Source organism: Penicillium mononematosum, assembly GCF_028829835.1.
Source record: "Penicillium mononematosum strain IBT 11891 chromosome Unknown utg000001l:1.0-4488741.0:1.0-4491989.0, whole genome shotgun sequence".
In the NCBI taxonomy this organism is placed as follows: Eukaryota; Fungi; Ascomycota; class Eurotiomycetes; order Eurotiales; family Aspergillaceae; genus Penicillium; species Penicillium mononematosum.
In genome coordinates, this window is record NW_026643271.1 from 3,881,791 (window position 1) to 3,899,026 (window position 17,236).

General features: G+C 48.2%; 5 protein-coding genes across 5 annotated transcripts; all 5 read left to right on the forward strand.

The window, feature by feature from the left end:
• Positions 1-5,467: 5,467 nt before the first annotated feature.
• On the forward strand, positions 5,468-6,543 carry N7519_001475 (glycoside hydrolase family 43 protein; the record flags this gene model as incomplete). The annotated part of the gene is made up of 3 exons (XM_057288253.1): positions 5,468-5,819; positions 5,917-6,369; positions 6,419-6,543. The coding sequence occupies 3 exons, from the start codon at positions 5,468-5,470 to the stop codon at positions 6,541-6,543; spliced, it is 930 nt and encodes a 309-aa protein (XP_057154336.1).
• A 584-nt stretch (positions 6,544-7,127) lies between these two features.
• Positions 7,128-9,011, forward strand: N7519_001476 (cation:proton antiporter; the record flags this gene model as incomplete). The annotated part of the gene is made up of 7 exons (XM_057288254.1): positions 7,128-7,164; positions 7,227-7,433; positions 7,511-7,636; positions 7,686-7,736; positions 7,787-7,907; positions 7,973-8,510; positions 8,568-9,011. The coding sequence occupies 7 exons, from the start codon at positions 7,128-7,130 to the stop codon at positions 9,009-9,011; spliced, it is 1,524 nt and encodes a 507-aa protein (XP_057154337.1).
• A 750-nt stretch (positions 9,012-9,761) lies between these two features.
• N7519_001477 (uncharacterized protein) lies at positions 9,762-11,231 on the forward strand (the record flags this gene model as incomplete). Its single annotated transcript, XM_057288255.1, has 2 exons — positions 9,762-9,916; positions 9,995-11,231. The coding sequence occupies 2 exons, from the start codon at positions 9,762-9,764 to the stop codon at positions 11,229-11,231; spliced, it is 1,392 nt and encodes a 463-aa protein (XP_057154338.1).
• A 998-nt stretch (positions 11,232-12,229) lies between these two features.
• N7519_001478 (uncharacterized protein) lies at positions 12,230-13,894 on the forward strand (the record flags this gene model as incomplete). Its single annotated transcript, XM_057288256.1, has 2 exons — positions 12,230-12,331; positions 12,551-13,894. The coding sequence occupies 2 exons, from the start codon at positions 12,230-12,232 to the stop codon at positions 13,892-13,894; spliced, it is 1,446 nt and encodes a 481-aa protein (XP_057154339.1).
• A 1,135-nt stretch (positions 13,895-15,029) lies between these two features.
• N7519_001479 (elongation of very long chain fatty acids protein) lies at positions 15,030-16,724 on the forward strand (the record flags this gene model as incomplete). Its single annotated transcript, XM_057288257.1, has 2 exons — positions 15,030-15,818; positions 15,882-16,724. 2 exons carry the CDS (start codon positions 15,030-15,032, stop codon positions 16,722-16,724), a joined length of 1,632 nt encoding a protein of 543 aa, XP_057154340.1.
• Positions 16,725-17,236: the final 512 nt, after the last annotated feature.

Consider the following 17,236-nt stretch of genomic DNA (forward strand, 5'->3'; position numbering starts at 1 on the left):
CTGGATAATCTGTGACCGCCGGAAAGATGTACCAAGAAACGTCGCTTTTCTTTATGGGAATGATCGATATTGGGCGAGGAAGGTCTTTTTTAGATAATAGGAAATTACTGCCTAGGGAAACATAACAGAAAATCAAGATATGAAAATGCACCTGCATGCCGCCGAGGTCAACTCTTTGTCAAGTTTGGTATTTGTCACGGAAGTCTTAACAGAATATGTTTTGGACTTACTCTTGACCTTCGTAAAATGAAGACGAGTTTAAGGACAAAGACCGCTGGAAAGGTCCCTCGGGAGGCTTCAGCCACGCGGGTGGCAGTGGTAACAGGGTCCGCCAACTTCTATAGATTTCGAACAACGAATATGGGTATACCTGCTCATCAGACAAGTTGTGTCCCGATATGAAATCCCAGGGAAAGGCTCGTGGAAGACAGAGAACTTGTTGTACTTCACGACTAAATCGAACTCGCCGACGTTTTGGTCTTAAAAGCATGTGCGATATGCAAACCTGCGCCTTCGATATTAACCAGTGTACTATCCGGAGACTTGTCATTCAAGACATACCTTCTTTTTGGGTGGGTTGCATATAGACAACGGCCTTGGAGGAAGTAGAATACTCCTCGGCGGATTGGAGGCAAACTTCCACTGACCAAGACCTTGGTCCGTTCTGGGGAAAGACACACTTGCAGGCTCCCCTGGCTGCAATTGAGAATGAGATAGAAAAGGTGGTAAGCCGGCGTGTCTTTTCCAAGGCCCGAAAAGCCAAGTTATATCGGTGTCTTTATCCCTAATGAGATGGAAAAAAATGTGAGCTTGAGAGTGACCTTATTTGCGAAGCCTTGAAGGACAGCTTTGTACCATTGAATCAGTCGCGATGGAAAATATGGCAACCCTTTGCCCTGTTTTGCCCACACTCTCCAGAGGGCATTTTCAAGCCGTCGGTAATTTTTAAGCTGTGCCCTTTGTCGACGGATGTATTTTCTGGTCTCCCATATATCCTCGTCTTTCCATTCGAGAGATAAATAATCCACGTTCTGGGTGGCTTCGTGCGTGATCATAGCATCATCGAAGGCGACTCGTGTCATGTTTGGCACTTTTTGAGTAGGTTTATAATGCCATGCTTGAATATGTGGTAGACTTAGGTTATGCCTAAGCACCAGGTGACAGCTTAATTCATACGAACGAGGGTACGAAATATATTATGGGGCCCAGACGGTTTAGGAGAGTGGGTCAGGGTCCTATACGCAAGGGGAAAACGGTGCGGAAGATCGACTATAAGATTACGAACGTGTTTTTAGTTTAACTTGTTTCTCATTAACGCCTTCGATCCGAAGGAATGTTCTACTCGGCCGGTACTTTCGTTTGCTTCATTCTTCCCTAGTTACCTAGTTAGGAGATCAAGGGGTATTTATTGAAATTTGGTAGATTGGGAAGTAAATCATATAGCCAGTTGACTTACACCTTTTCTTCGAAGGGGGAAAAAGCAACCGGAAAAAGAAAAGTTTAATTGCACCACAGCATGTCCGTGGTTTCAGCAGACATTTGCGGCATATTGAAGGGATCGGATCATTGCCAACCATTACCGAGCTTGATATCGCATGCCATATTTGAGCTGAAAGCATCTTTGGAATTTAAAGCGGAACGTCTAGATCTTTCGCAGGAAAGGGCTTGGAAAAGAGAAGGCAACCAATTCGCTAAAATGCTAGCAAAGAAGTGGGAAAACTAGCTAATTTCGAGAATTTTTTTACTCGATGCACCTGTCAAATATAAGGTTTTAGCCGCGTATTTTGTGTAGTATTGGGACCTTATTAACCTTGGCAACCTTGGATTAGATATGAAGGAAGGACAGAAATTATTATATCAAGGCTAGAGAGCCCTAGAAGCACATGAAACGATATCAGCAGCACTATTGTAAGAACAAACTTTTCTGGTCAACCATCATAGACTTTTGAAATCTCTGAATAACTCTTAGTTCTCTATCATGATGGAAATTGCTGTATTTAAAAAGAATATCGACCAAAGCAAAGTTCTCGGTATGGGTATAATTAGGTCGAATTCTGAATCGAAGTATAAATACAGCTTAAAATCCCCAGAGTGAGAAGAAAAAGGACCGCTTGCGACTTGGGTATGCTGTTTAATTGAGAACAAATTTCACCTAAAAGGCCTCAGATAGCAAGAACTGTTGGAGTCGACGGTTGTTATACAATCAATTACCCTTTGAGCTTCACGTGTTGTCTCGGTAAAATCCTTACTAATTTTTACTATCACCCAGCTCCTCCAAGCTAACGAATCAAGTGTAATAGACGCGGTCCTCTAGGATGGATGACACGATAGATGAAGCACACATTTCCGTCCCTGGAAGACATGAATTGACTCTTCTTCTTCTGCTGATCAACACCCCGATCTGTCTCTTGGGCAATTTCGTTACATATTTGATATTCCAGAAACATGTGGTGGTTGTTATTTGGGTGACATTTTGGATAATACTGTCTGTTTTCACTGCTTTTCTCATATAAAGCGTGCCTCCTGAGCCACCTAACACGCGTGTACCATAATGTTGCATATGCAGGAAGAGAGGGAAACATACACTTTTCTTCTCCCTAAAGCCTTTGTCAGAAATTGTGTGAAAGCAGATGGTGGATACAACTGATTTTGTCTTGCATTATATCGCCCTACCATAAATTTCTATCCTCGTTTTATTCCTAAATGTATGGAAAAAGCGGGATATTCACACCCTGAGAAACTGGCAAACAAAGCTTGTCAAACAGACAAAGACAGGCATCAAGTTCAAACAGTAATATACCATGTCTTGGAAGAGGTAATAAGATGCTGACTATACTTGATTCAAATGCAATGTAGAGCAAAGTTTGAAGGGAACAATACTTTCACAAGTGCTATATATAATACTTTTTTCCAAGACCAGAAAATCACTCTACTATAGGTATCACCCGCTTGCGCTGAGATACCAGTTTCGGCACTAAAGTGGAAGCTGAGATAGTCATCCATCGTCAGGACATGTGCATCATCATGAAACTGGTGGAAGCCGGTGAGATCTAGGCAAAAGCAGGGCCATTCCGTAAGAAAGGCGTAAGCCATATGAATTCCACGCTAAAGAATGCGGACGAGGTAAGTAATGAAATGGGGGATGAAACAGGAAAATAAAAATAAAAATAAACAAACTAAGGGAAGAGACCAAGATTGTGTGAATAAATTGTTTGATCAGCATTCAAGTCAACGTTGGCCAAGGCGGGTTGTCCTACTCCGTGCTTGTTAACCCTATCTGTTCCTAGGATAAATCATATTGGCCTCGCCATTCAAGACAAACTCGTATACTTTAGTATGGGCCAAACATATGCAAGCAGTGCGAAGTATGCAGATGTGTCACATCGCCTGCGAGGGACAAGAGCCAAGCTCCCTGATTGGCGGCTGAATTTTCCACCCCTTAACAACATTCTATTGGACAAATGTTACCTGCCAAAAGCCCCTGTGGTATCCAGTTTTGAATTCATAAATCTGAAACACAGCCAATCGGATTGACCGCTGTCTTTTGGATAACAGGCTCATATATGACACCCTACGAGTGGGGACGAATATAATATAGTTGCATTCCTCCCGCAATAGCTCCAACATCGCTCAATTTTGCTCTAGCCAATCCACCCAAAACCAGGGACGACATCTTTACGGTATGGCAAGAGTAAAGAGGGGGCGATGAGAACATAAATAACGTTAGACCTATGATGGAATTCATCTTATCCTCTTGTCATGCAGATCTATACATAAGGTTTTAGAATCCAATATATAATGTAGAAGCTTGCCAGAACCTTTCCATGATGAATTGTCACCGTTGTCATTCCGTGCACAACGGACGAGATTTCCACTTTCCTACCCAATGGCTCTGGATCTATTTGTTCGTTTGATTTCAGCTGCTCGAAGTCTAACTTTTCGGAGACGACAGAAGAATCCGCATGCTCTGTCAAATGTACCTTTCATCGCATCCCTTGTCTTCAATCAAATCACTTTCTTACCGCTTTTGCAGGTCAGACTCAAAAGAAGCCCAAACTTCAAGCGACGGAGAGACTCCTCGTTAACGTCCGCACCATACAGCTTGGATCCAGCAGAGTTCACAATCTATACCGACCAAGAATGGATGGTTGATAATTCTATTACAAGCCCACGTATTCAGATCGAAAGTCGCAATGGATCTTCTACATCTTCGTTTCTAGAAGACCAAGTCGACAATTCGGTAACCTACTCAACCTCGAGCCGTCCAAAGACCGGACCAAGTCTACTACCCCCTCCAGCTCTACCTGAACTTCCACTAGTTCTCAATGGACCCACGGAGCCGATGGATATCAAAAATCCCCAGAGAATCGAGCCTGAGTTTACGAAGGGGGCTCAGCGTGCATCCAGGTGGCGTCGGAAAATAAAATCGGCTATTTCACAAAAATAGTCCCAGCGTGTTGATTGACGGAGATGCACTAATTGCGTGCAAAAACTGAGTTGACGGGAACGAAGCTCCATTGTAACTTGGCAATAATTATTGCAAAATCTGGGGAAACAACGCCGTCAAGGTTGGTTCCGATGTTTCTATAGAAGTTTGAGACTGCGAACCTTGTAATATAATACCTTCAGTTGCTTTGTGCTCTGGATTATCTTTTGGGACATGACAGGTGCCATTTCATACGTTGACGGGCCCACTCGGAAAAGCACAATTTCATAATGTCGAGAAACGGGATGATACGGTCCTTTTACCATTTGAAACACATACCTAGGTACCTATGACTTTCGTACCTAGGTATTATGCATTTACTTACTAATTGTGTCTGACCACCTGGGCAGATTGTCAAAACCAGACCATTGTTGTTTTTAGTTAGAGATTTTTATTGTGACTTTTACTAGTACGGTCGCCATACATCTGATTTCTGTTAGTTATGAGCCCGGAATATATGATATGGCTAACACTTCTTAAAAAATAAATTGACCGAAGTTCCTCCGATGTGGACAAGAGTCTCCCTTCATACCCGCAGCCCAGCCTGCATGGTCCACAAACCGAGAGCGTGCCACCGGACTTGGCCTGAGCCCCACCTCCGTACCTACGAAGAAACCAAAATGAGTGTCTCCCCGGAGAAACAACCTGTATCAAATGAGCAACTCTGTATGGACGGGCCTTAAACCAAGCGGGGCTGAAAGAACGTCCCCAGCCAAAGGAAACCGTACTGAGTGGTGGCTTAATACAGTAGAGGACGATTGTCTGCGGGGAATATATAGTCCGGAGGCTACGATGAAGAGGGATGGATGCGAATGGTTACTTTCCGGCGGGGTTCATAGCCGTCTGTCCAAAGGCTCGTCGTTGTAATGGCTGGGCAGTCTTGGAAAGACACGGAGAAAGGTATATAAGAGGGGAGGGGATTGATCGTTGCATCAATAGATCCAGCCAGCATCGAGAACCGAACTGGACCGGACCACGACAATGGTGCGCATCATCTCCTCACTAATCAAGACGATCGTCTCCTTCGGGGCCCTCGCCTCCGCATTCACCAACCCCATCAAAAATCCCGGAGGCAGCGATCCCAGTCTCGTCTACTCGGGCGGATACTACTACCTCCTGACGACGACATGGACAGACGTGCAAATCACCCGGGCGACCAGCATCGAGGGTCTGAAGGACGGCGAGAAGAAGGTCGTCTATTCGACCGACGACGCCTCGCGATGCTGCAATAATTGGGCCCCGGAGCTGCACTATCTCGGCGATAAATGGTATATCTACTACACTGCTGGGAATGCGGATAATCTGGATGGGCAGAGGTCGCATGTTCTAGCTGGTATGGATACCACCTAGCCCCTTCCCTGTGACCCCACAATCAATTCTATTCCTTTATATAACGAGAGGAGAACCGAATAACTAACTATGAGGTGTAGGAGGTAGCACCCCCTGGGACTCCTGGTCCTACGGCGCCCAGCTAACAACAGAATGGGGCATCGACGCGACCGTCGTCCGCTTCAACGAATACGGCAACTTCCTCGTCTTCTCCTGCTTCCATGGCGTCACCTACCAGTCGCTCTGCATGCAAAAGCTCGGCGACGACTTCATCTCCGTTACGGGCGACATCACCGTCATCTCGGAACCAACCGAAGACTTCGAAATCCACGGCACCCCCGTGCAGGAAGGTCCCGCGGCGTTGTACACAAACGGACAGACGCGGATCGTATACTCCGCCTCCTACTGCTGGACACAATACTACTGCCTAGCCAGTCTGACCTGGGATGGCACGACGAACCCCACCCAGGCGAGTGCGTGGACGAAATCAGATGGATGTCTACTGGCCTCGAGCAACGGGAACTACGGCACGGGACATAATAGCTTCTTCCAGAGTCCGGATGGAACGGAGGTGTGGACTGCCTTCCATGCGACGACGAATAGTGAGGGGGGCGTGTGATGATCGTCGGTATACGATGGTGCAGCCGGTGGGGAGTAATAGTGATGGGACCCCGAACTTTGGGGAGGCGGCGCCGTGGACGCAGGTGTTTGAGGAGCCGAGTTCATAGTTGGCACTCAGAAGTACCCAAGTTACGGCTGGCTGAGGTGTTTGGATGGGTTGGGCAGTTGTCATGGTGGAGAGTGGGTCCCTGATTGTTTATGTAGGTATCAAATGCTCCGTATAAATGAGATATCAAGTCATTTATAGTATGTTGTATTTACCATGTGTTTGGGGACGCCAAGCGAACTAATCCCCTTTCGGGTGTTGACCTGTGGGCCCAAATGCAAACGTTTGCACCTGCCAAATGCAGAAAGTACCTTTTGTTAGTGATTCACATATAAAAGGTACCTGACAAATTATATCCACTTATACGGAGATGAGGTAACTGCGATGTAATACCGATATTATAGGTAGGTGAGTACCTCGGTAGGGCTGAGTGGAGGAATTCTCGTTTCAATCCAATAGCTTCTTTGAATCCACCCATGCCTACACTAGTGGTGAGGATCACTCTTAACTCTTACCTAGGCGGTTTAGTGGCAATTCCCCTTCCTCAAATCTTCTCTTGTTTAATCTTGTTTATCCTTGTTCAATCTTCACTCTTCAATCTTCAATCGTCTTCAATCTTGCTACAAGGTTAACCAAAACTTGGGCATGGCCGGTGGTTTCCTCCCATACCACGAACCTGGAAGTAGGTACCCAAGCATATGCCAATTGATCTCTGCTCATTTCCTCACTGATCAACTCTTGCAGCTGTCGACATCCTCATCGTCGTTTCTTTCTTCTTCTTCCTTTCCCTCGCAAGATGGGTGTCCGCGGCGGTAATTCAGGCCGGAATTATCGGTCAAATCGCCGTCGGCATCATCTACGGAGTACCCTTGGCCAATATCCTTAAACATTACTGGCAAGAGACTTTTGTCACTCTTGGATATGTTGGTCTGATTCTGATCATCTTCGAAGGTACGTGAAAATTTTCATCTTGCCTGCTTGATTGCTTGGCTTCTTGGCTTCTTGGACACTGATGTCATTCATTCTAGGCGGTCTTGGCGCCCGTGTGGATTTGCTGAAGCAGAACTTCACTTTGAGTATGATCGGCGCCACAACTGGTGTTGTATTCCCTATTGGTCTTTCATACCTTTTGCTCTATCTTGGTTTTGGATATGGTGGGTTTTATTTGCCCAATTTCTATAGTGCATAGCTAACCTAGACTAGGTGCGGTTGAGACCTTCATCATTGGCGCATCCCTTTCTGCTACTTCGCTCGGTAAATTATCCCTCGGAAGGTCTGGGTTGACTATTGCTGATAAGTATTAGGGACTACATTTGCCGTGATCAGCTCCACGTCTGGATCCGTCAACCTCGCCGAGACCCGAGTAGGGTCAGTTCTGGTGAGCGCGGCTGTTATCGACGATGTTGTAGGGCTTGTTATGCTGAGGTGTGTTACTTATCTGAACTACGATACGGTGTGTGGATAATTCGTCAAGCTAACTATCTACACAGTGTGATTGGCGATTTGGGCAAACTTTCAGGAGGCGGCGAGAGTGTCAACCTGGGCTGGCTCATTGGGCGACCCATAGTGGCATCGATAGGCATGGCCGTCGTGACGCCCATCGTCACCAAATGGGTCTTTGCGCCTTTCTTCCGAAAGTTCGTTGAACACCGCTTTGCGCGCTACGACCATATCTCCAACATCATCCTCATGACCCTCGTTCTTTCGGCTTTCATTGCCATCGCTGGCTTTACTGGTACATCTGTCTTATTCGGTGCCTTCTTGGCTGGCGTATTCCTTACATACATACCGAGTAAGCACCCCGAGGGACCGTTTGTTGTCCTGAACCGCGAGGAAGGCGAGCGCGAGGCGGATAAAAGCCCCACTTTCATTCATACCTTTGAGAAATACCTGTTGGGACCCCAGCAGTATTTGATGGAACCGTTGTTCTTCTCAAGTATCGGGTTCGCGATTCCGTTCTTGGAGCTGTGGACCGGGGAACGCATTTGGAAAGGGATTGTTTACACCCTCCTGATGACATTTGCAAAGGTATACATATACCCTCAAAAGCCGTATCTCAGCAATCGAACTAACGTGACTATCTAGTGTATCGTCGGAATCTGGGTCCCCGTATGGCAACTCGCTTTGGGGGGTAAATCTCGCAAAGAGCCACGCGAAGAGCAGAAAACACAGGGAGAACCCAAAGTCGAGGGCAACAATCCAAGCGATGAACAGCAAAGCGAACAGAACAAGGGGAAGACGTGGAAACGGGCCTGGCTGGCCGCAACACTTTTAGGATCTGCCATGGTAGCACGCGGTGAGATTGGGCTTCTGATCATCGAAATCGGACACAACGAAACTCCGTACGTTAGCGACGCAGGTTTCTACACTGGGGTCTGGGCGATCCTTTTGAACACCATCATTGGGCCAGTTACCGTCGGTCTTCTGGTTCGATTCTACGCGCACGAGCTGAAAGGAGGGGATTGGGGAGTGCAGGATACTCCTCTGGCTGTCTCGTGTCATGGTGTTAATGGACAGGGAGAGGTCTAGACGTTTTGCGCGAAGAGCACATGTCAGGTGGAAGGATATGGCTGTACATAGAATATGGACATGCTATGGGGGAAGAGGCATAAAAGATTACCCGTCAGGTCGAATGACATGGCTGTACATAGAATGTAGACGTGCTATGGGGAACAGTATGCATTTTGATATCTGTGAATGATAAGCCGAATACCCTGAAAAACGTGAGAGTAAACCGTTGTTTGATGTGGGATGAGGTGAGGAAGTAAAGATTAAGCTTGTTTGTACAATCCATGGATGCGTTGCTGTGGCTTAGACGGTTAACAAATACGAGTACGAGGCTGACCCACGTCGGTAGGCAGCAGATGTTTTATCACCTTAGAAAATGAGAAAGACGTGAAAGACCTGAAAAAGAACTTCAAATGTACTCTTCGACATTTTCCCTCTCTCCAGCGCTAATCCGTGTGGACATGATCTCCCCAGGCCAACCGCTTGACTTAGTAAGCTTCGGTGGCAATTTGAACCTTGGAAGCCCCCCGCATTTCAACCTTAGAAGGTTCTACCTAGGTAAGGCTGGGAATACCCAAGAAGGGAATTCTATTTTTCATTTTCCTATCTCAGCCTCTCTCTTGCCTACCTCATTTGGCGACGGAGATAGAGATGGAGGGGAATATTCGTACTTGCACCGATGGCTCTCATTCCACCCTGTCTCTGCCTCGGCCCGGAGGATATCAGACCACAGAAAAGCGCAGGCTATTACTGATTTATATACATGGCTTCATGGGATCGGAAGCTAGCTTCCTTGACCTTCCACTACATGTTCATGATCTGTTAACGGTCTCGTTGGCCGAGTCTCATTTTGTTTACACCCGCATGTATCCCAGATACAAGTCTCAAGGCGAGATGCAAATAGCTGTGGATCAATTCAGTGCCTGGTATGTGATCACGCTATAGGAAGGCTGTTTTCCGTTATATTGTTAACCAGTCACATATACTAATGGAGATACTTGCAGGCTATCACCACATGAGGCAGATGACCTCGATGTTATCTTGTTGGGACATAGTCTCGGCGGAATCCTAGCTGCAGACGTTGCGCGCTTACAACAAGACGGGAAACCAAAGCATCGAATTTTGGGTGTGGCGGGATTCGATGTCCCTTTTCTTGGAATCCATCCCCGCGTAATCGCAACAGGGACCATGGGCTTAATACCCAACAAAGGCCCGGAGGATGAAGAGAAGCTTGCGACAGAACAAGAATCTCTGGACTTGGAATCAGCCTTCAAACCCGCCCCTTTCAATCCCAACTTTGACCCACCATTCATGAATGATGTGCGTCTGGTTGATCGTGGCTTTCTCAAGGGAATGATGCATTTCGTCAACAAAAATACCGACAATCTCTCACGATCTATCTTCAATCGCGTTGTATCGCCTTTCAAATTTGCTGGTTGTGTCAATGATTACTCTGAGCTTCGTCGGCGGTACCGGCACTTGATGGAGCTGGAAGCTGCTGAGTCCAGTCCCTGGAGAGTACGTTTTGTCAATTACTATACCACGAGCACTGGTCGCAAGCCCCGAAAGTCCAAGACGAAAGCCGAGAAGAAAGCCGAGAAGTCTATAAAGGAAGCTGAAAAGAAAGCCAAGAAGGAAGCCAAGAAGTCTGCAAAGGAAGACAGAGAGGCCACAAGGGAGGTCGAAATTGATCTGAATGAGTATGCAGCGAAAGTACATTCGCACGAATACTCAAATACGCCAAGTGTGTCTGAAGAAGCTGAGGTAGCCACCTCCATGATCAACATGACAATAGAGGAAAATCCCTTGAAGTCCACCACTTCTCATTCTTCCCTGTCAAACCAAACGGCCAACGATGACAAGGATAGTCCGCCGACGGATCATACAAGTCCAGCACCGTTTCCCTCAACCTCAACCGACCAAATAGAGAACCAGTCTCTCTCAGGAAGCATTTCCCTCTCAACCGAGAACAGCTCCATCACGACCACGGAGTCCTCAGACCCTAATAAACAACACCTTCGCAAATTCATCCTCTTACCGTCACATCATTGGAAGTACAACGATAACTCACATTGGGAGCCAATATTAATGGAGGACATGGACGAAGTCGTGGCGCATCAGTCTATGTTTATCCCACAGGGTGCAAACTACGACCACCTTGTCGGGGATAGCGTTGGGCTAATTGAGCAATGGATTGAGAACGATCTTAGTCGACGATTTCTCCAAGAAAGTCTTGACTAATATTGTTTCATCGATTCCGATCGCGCTTGTCATTTTCCAACTATGTAGATACATTTACTTAATAGATTCTTAGATTCCCTTTTCCTACCCAGTCAATTCCCCGGCCCTGAAGGTCACTTAGCCACTTCCTAGCAGTCTTTTTTCAAAACATGCAAACCTCCAATTGCCCATTAGGGGAATAAGCCACCATTCACTTTGCAGCTTTTCCAAGGCATTTTGGGTGCCAATTTCTTTCGCATCATATTTGGCTTGGTCGATGAACTAACATTGTTGTACTCCGTAGGTGTACAAATAATCGAGGTAACGAGCAGAGACAACACCGGTGATGTCACAGAAATCTCCATTGTATATTCTGCCATTAGACCGCCTTCCAAAACAATGAACATGCACGTCACGTGACTTCCAGACCGTAACCCAATTATATGTTGTAGATCTTGAAGTATTTTGACCCACGCCTTATAATCTCAATTTTGGACCTGTAAAAGAAAAAAAAATATAGGTAGCTTCTCTTTGATTATGCGTGTCATCCTTAGTGCAGGGGCCATGCTAATCTTCTCTGTATATTTTCAGTTGACCATATGCCCCGAAGGGCGAAAGGACTACCCTTAGGGTTCATTATAACCCCTGTTTTGGGCAGAATTATACCGTCTTCCCTTTTGGTCAGAGCATGGCAGAATATGTTTAGACCGCCTACTTGATTGATCAATCAATCCATGGATGACTTGAAGCACGTGAAAAAACTGAGAGCGAATTTAACTGATTTGTTCCTGTTTAATGATCAAGTATATTCATTAATGCCGTACAGTACACAGAGCGCGCTTACAGTACCCCACTTCCGTATGTACCTGTAGACTACGCCGGGGCCTTGGGCCATGCATGTAGGTCAATTACTACATATGTAGGTACAATTTACACGTGACAAAGTGGGGACTATTGTCGTCACAGCTCCCCCAACCACTTAGCATCTACATCCCCGCACTCCCAAGGTCTACAACAACATGAGTGGGTTACGCAATACTATCAAAGGTGGCTGGCACCCTGAAGGCAAGGAAGGCGGGAAGGAGAGCTGGCGTGGTGATTTCAAAGGCATTAACCAAGTGGTAAGCTCACTCATCTCTCGCTCCTGCGGACGACTCGGGCGGCCATTGATTCTGACTTGCTATCAGGCTGGCTGGATGGGAAAGGGCAAAGAAGGTTCCTCCTCCAGCTCTGGACAGGGCTCCTCCTCATCTCAGGGGGGGTCTTAGGGGCCAAGTGGTAAGCTAACTCTTGGTGTATCCACGACTACGCCATTGATATTAACCTTTTCTCACTTTTAGGCAGGCTGGATGGGAAAGGGCAATGAGTCCAACTCCGACCGCTCAGATCATGTCTCGCAACCATTGTCAGCCTTGAAAGACCCGTCTACCTTTGGGCCTCCTCCCAAAAATATCAAGTACTATGGAGCAGCCGCTACGCCAAATCAGACCAACGTCCAGGACCCCCATCGACAGGAAGTAGCCGAAGCAGAGGAGGAACAGTTCCAAAAGCCCGCCCCGCCTCCGGTCCCGTATCGCGTCAACACAAGCGGGCTTTCTACAGACAATCTCCCTCCTCCACCAGTGCGACGACTGGACTCTGCGAGTTCCGCCTCAACAAGCTCAATCTCAAAGTCAAAGCCACCAAAGCCCCCGCCACGACTTCCTGCCCGCAATGGATCCCCCATGTCCGACGCGCCCCCCGCTTATTCCCCTGCCCCGGTACTCTCCCACGATTATATCAACCAAGATGCTACGTCCCGCCTAGCAAACGCGGGTGTCTCCGTTCCTGGCTTTGGGATTGGCCAGGAGAAATCGTCGTCACCTGCACATACGCCTGTCAATGAGCTGCAGTCGCGCTTCTCCCAGATGAACACCTCGGGATCTCCATCAGTACCCAACCCGCCTACTCAGGCCTCGGCAAACATTGGGCCGCACTCCGCGAGCAGCACATCTTCTGTCCAGAATTTGCGCGAGCGCCATGCAGGTACCATCGACTCGGGGAAACAGAAGTACGGTGATTTCCGTGAGCGTCATGCAGATACCATCGATTCGGGAAAACAGAAATATGGCGACTTCCGCGAGCGCCACGCAGATACCATTGACTCGGGGAAACAGAAATACGGTGATTTCCGTGAACGTCACGCCGACTCAATCGATTCAGGGAAACAGAAGTTGAGCGGTTACGCATCGCGGTTCACTGGCTCTTCTCCAGCAGCGCCTAGCCCACCGGCCCGGCCCGCGTCGAATACTTCTACTAGTATGAACTTGGAACCGGCGGAGCCTGCGCGGGGCACATCGTCTGTGCAAGATTTCCGTGAACGCCATGCCGACAAGATCGATATGGGCAAAGAGAAGTGGGGTGGAGTTACATCACGCTTCAACACATTTGTGGAGGACCGCAAGTTCTCCGCCGAAGCCAACAAGCGGGTTCCACGCCCACCTTCTCGTCCCGTCTCTATGGCCCAGTCGAACTCTGCAGCGGGGTCACCCACAGAGCCCGATATCCAGGCTCAAGCCCAACGCAAGAAGGCCCCACCCCCACCTCCACCCAAGCGGGCTGAATTTCGGGCGTCCCCTGTTGACGCTTCGTCACCATCACCTCTGGGGCCTCCTCCAGTTCCCCATAACACCAAGCCCCGCTAAGGACTGTACTTTTAGCCGTGTATATGTGTAGGTTGTGCATTCCTGGCGTTGATGCGTTTTTTTCCTTTTACAACATAAACAGGATGTAAATCGAACAATTTGGTCATGATGACGATATGTGCAGATCTATCTACTCTGTACTGGTGTACAATAGTTGTACATCATAGTCCCTACTAATGCCGGTGAGTCTTGTGCTCATGCTTGGGTTACGCATATTCAACGTTGAATATACATTGAGACCGAGGCTGCATGTGATCCTACCAGGCCGTTTTATATCTGACTTCATATCCCCAAGTTGTTGGGACAATTATAGTGGTTCAAATACCCCAACAAGAAGCTGATCAGTGATACCTACCTAGGTACCTAGGTAAGTGTCTGAGGTCACCACATCCCTTCCAACCTTGGAAGGTTCCGAGCTTCCAAGCTTTCGGTCGGTTTAACTTTCCACGGTCAAACCTTGGTTGACAATGTTCCGGGGAACGACGAACTTTGCCCAGCTGACTCAGCAGGTTTTTTCCCCAGCTCTCCGGAAACAACCTTGGAAGGCTGTGCAGGGCTTTGCAGGGCTTTGCAGGGCAAATTACGGCATACACTGGAGGTGCCCTCCAGATGTTACAACCAGTCCGGAGCTCTCGGTTAACCTTTTTAAAAAAAAAAAGAGCACTGGAGAATTATCCTAATTATGATAATTCGCTTACAGTATCGCCCCATCACCTGGAATATTTGAAGATCAATTCCTGCATGGGGATTGAGAGACAGAATTGATGTCTATTCCGTACATGTACATATATTGTACAACATATGAAGTCCTCCGTACAACATTCCAAGATGTAGCTCCTATAGGCAAGTGGCGATACTAGCTAACCTCGGCACGTTTGATGGCCAAGCCTTGGAATTCCCAACAAACTAAACGCGGGCGGATCGAGATCGTCGGTCATTGCCCTTGTTGAGAAATTTAAAGGGCAGTTTATCTGGTGGATCCACTGGACTTCAACACTTCAACCGTTTTTTTTTCCTTTCTTTTTTTGCTTTTCCTTTTTCTTCTTTGGAAATCACATATCTTTTGTATATCCTTCTCTATATCACTTTTGCCCAGTTGACGCGCTGAATTGAACGCTTCTGCGTGGCGATAACCATGCACGATATCAACGTGCCTACCGAGTTCGGCGAGGCGACTGTTCGCATTGCCTTCCCTCCCGCCTCTCTCCTCGCCTTCCCTCCTCGCGAACTTCCAGTGACCATCCCCGCGCCTCACGTTGACACCCCGACATGGAAGCAGCCCTTCAACATCCCGAACGATCTCTATAACCAGGTTTTGGACGTCCGGCTACCAATCACAATCGCCTGTGTCTATGCGATCACTGTCGTTCTGATCAACCGCATCAACAAGAGCCGCGGGTATAAGCCATATGCGTTCAGCAACACCCGTCTGTTCAAGCTGTTCGTCGTTCTCCACAATGTCTTCCTAGCCGTGTACTCCGCATGGACCTTCGTGGGCATGTTCCTGGCATTCCGGAGCTCTTTCCCGGATACCGACGATCGCAACGGACTAGTTGGAGTTGTGGACTCTCTGTGCAAGATCAATGGACCCCGCGGTTATGGCAATGCCGCTACATACAGCCCCATTACTGACGAGTGGTCAATTCCCAACCCTGCCTTCCACCTCACCAACGGCATGCCAGACCCCACGGATGTCGGCCGTCTGTGGAACCAGGGATTGGCTTACTTCGGCTGGTTCTTCTATCTGTCCAAGTTCTACGAGGTTGTGGACACCGTGATCATTCTGGCCAAGGGAAAGAAGAGCTCCACCCTACAGACCTACCACCACGCAGGGGCTATGATGTGCATGTGGGCTGGTATCCGCTACATGGCAGCTCCGATTTGGATCTTCTGCCTGGTTAACTCTGCCATTCACGCTATGATGGTAAGTCGGAGAATTGCATTGCTTTTATATTTGCGAAGTTACTAACCTTTTTCCTTGCTTTAGTACACCTACTACACCCTCACTGCTCTCCGCATTCGCGTCCCCAACGCTATCAAGCGCAGCTTGACCACCATGCAGATCACCCAATTCGTCTTCGGAACGAACATGGCCGCCGCCTACCTATTCGTCCACTACACTATCCCTTACCCGTCCGGTAGCGCCGCGCTGGAGCAGCTGACCAATGCCGCTTCCGCCGCCGCCTCTGCCACCGCCGAGGCTGGTTCGATCTCCTGGTTGAAGAAGCTGGCATTCCGCGCTGCGGGCGCAGAAGGACTTGCCGAGAACGTAGGCACTTCTTTCACCGCCGCCCCTGTCCAGCAATCCGGCTACTCCCAGCAGATGGTGACCTGTGCGGACACCACCGGACAGGCATTCGCCATCTGGCTGAACGTCTCCTACCTCCTTCCCCTCACCTACCTCTTCGCGCGCTTCTTCGTCCGCTCGTACCTAAACCGCAAGGACCCAGGAGTGAAGCAGCCCACGCACATGGAGGCCGCTGAGAAGGCCGGCATGGATGCTCTGAAGAGTCTGAGTCGTGAGATCCGCAAGGCTGCCATTGAGGGCGAAAACAGCGAGGTTACTACCGATGATGAGGTCATCAAGGCTCAGGCCCAGAAGATCGCCGAGAAGGCCGCCACCCCTGCCTCGCCGGTCCGCACCCGCTCCGCTGCTGCTTCCAAGGCCAAGACTGCCTCGGCCTCGGTCAGTCGGTCAGAGTCTGAAGAGGGGTTCGCGAAGGTCCCCACCAAGAAGGGGGCTAAGAAGCAAAAGGCCGAGAAGGAGTCTTCCTCCAGCCCGAACACGAAGGGCGAGAACCCATTTGGGGTATTGGATAACAATGCCTAAAAGTAACCTTGGAAGTGGAATATTCCTACACCGCATGAATTTGGAGTTTTGGGGTTTTAAAAAAAAAATGATTAGATGCTCGGCTATGATATTCGATAGCTTGTGTTTCATTCGTTCAGGACTTCCTGGCAAATATGTCACTCATTGTCGGCCCGTATTCGGGCTATGGGGGGATATCCGGGGAAATGCCCTCCGGATTATTTCCTCTCGGGGGTCTTGGCGTCGGCTATCCGAGTTTTATACATACACCAGGGGGTGGACTTGAGGCACTGGATTTGATTTTATAGCGTCTTTGTATTCTCGGCCTTTTTTGCTGTGTGAACATATATTACTTTGTATATTTTATCACCGTTGGGACCCGTTTATTGTCTAATGAGAAGATGGTGCTCCAATAGTCCAGGGTTGATCACATGTTCTGTATCCTTGTCCACATCTCGAATAATTCCCCCAACATGAATGGAGGAAAAACCCCCGGCCAAGCACCGGAGATACCACAAATCCACACGAAAAGG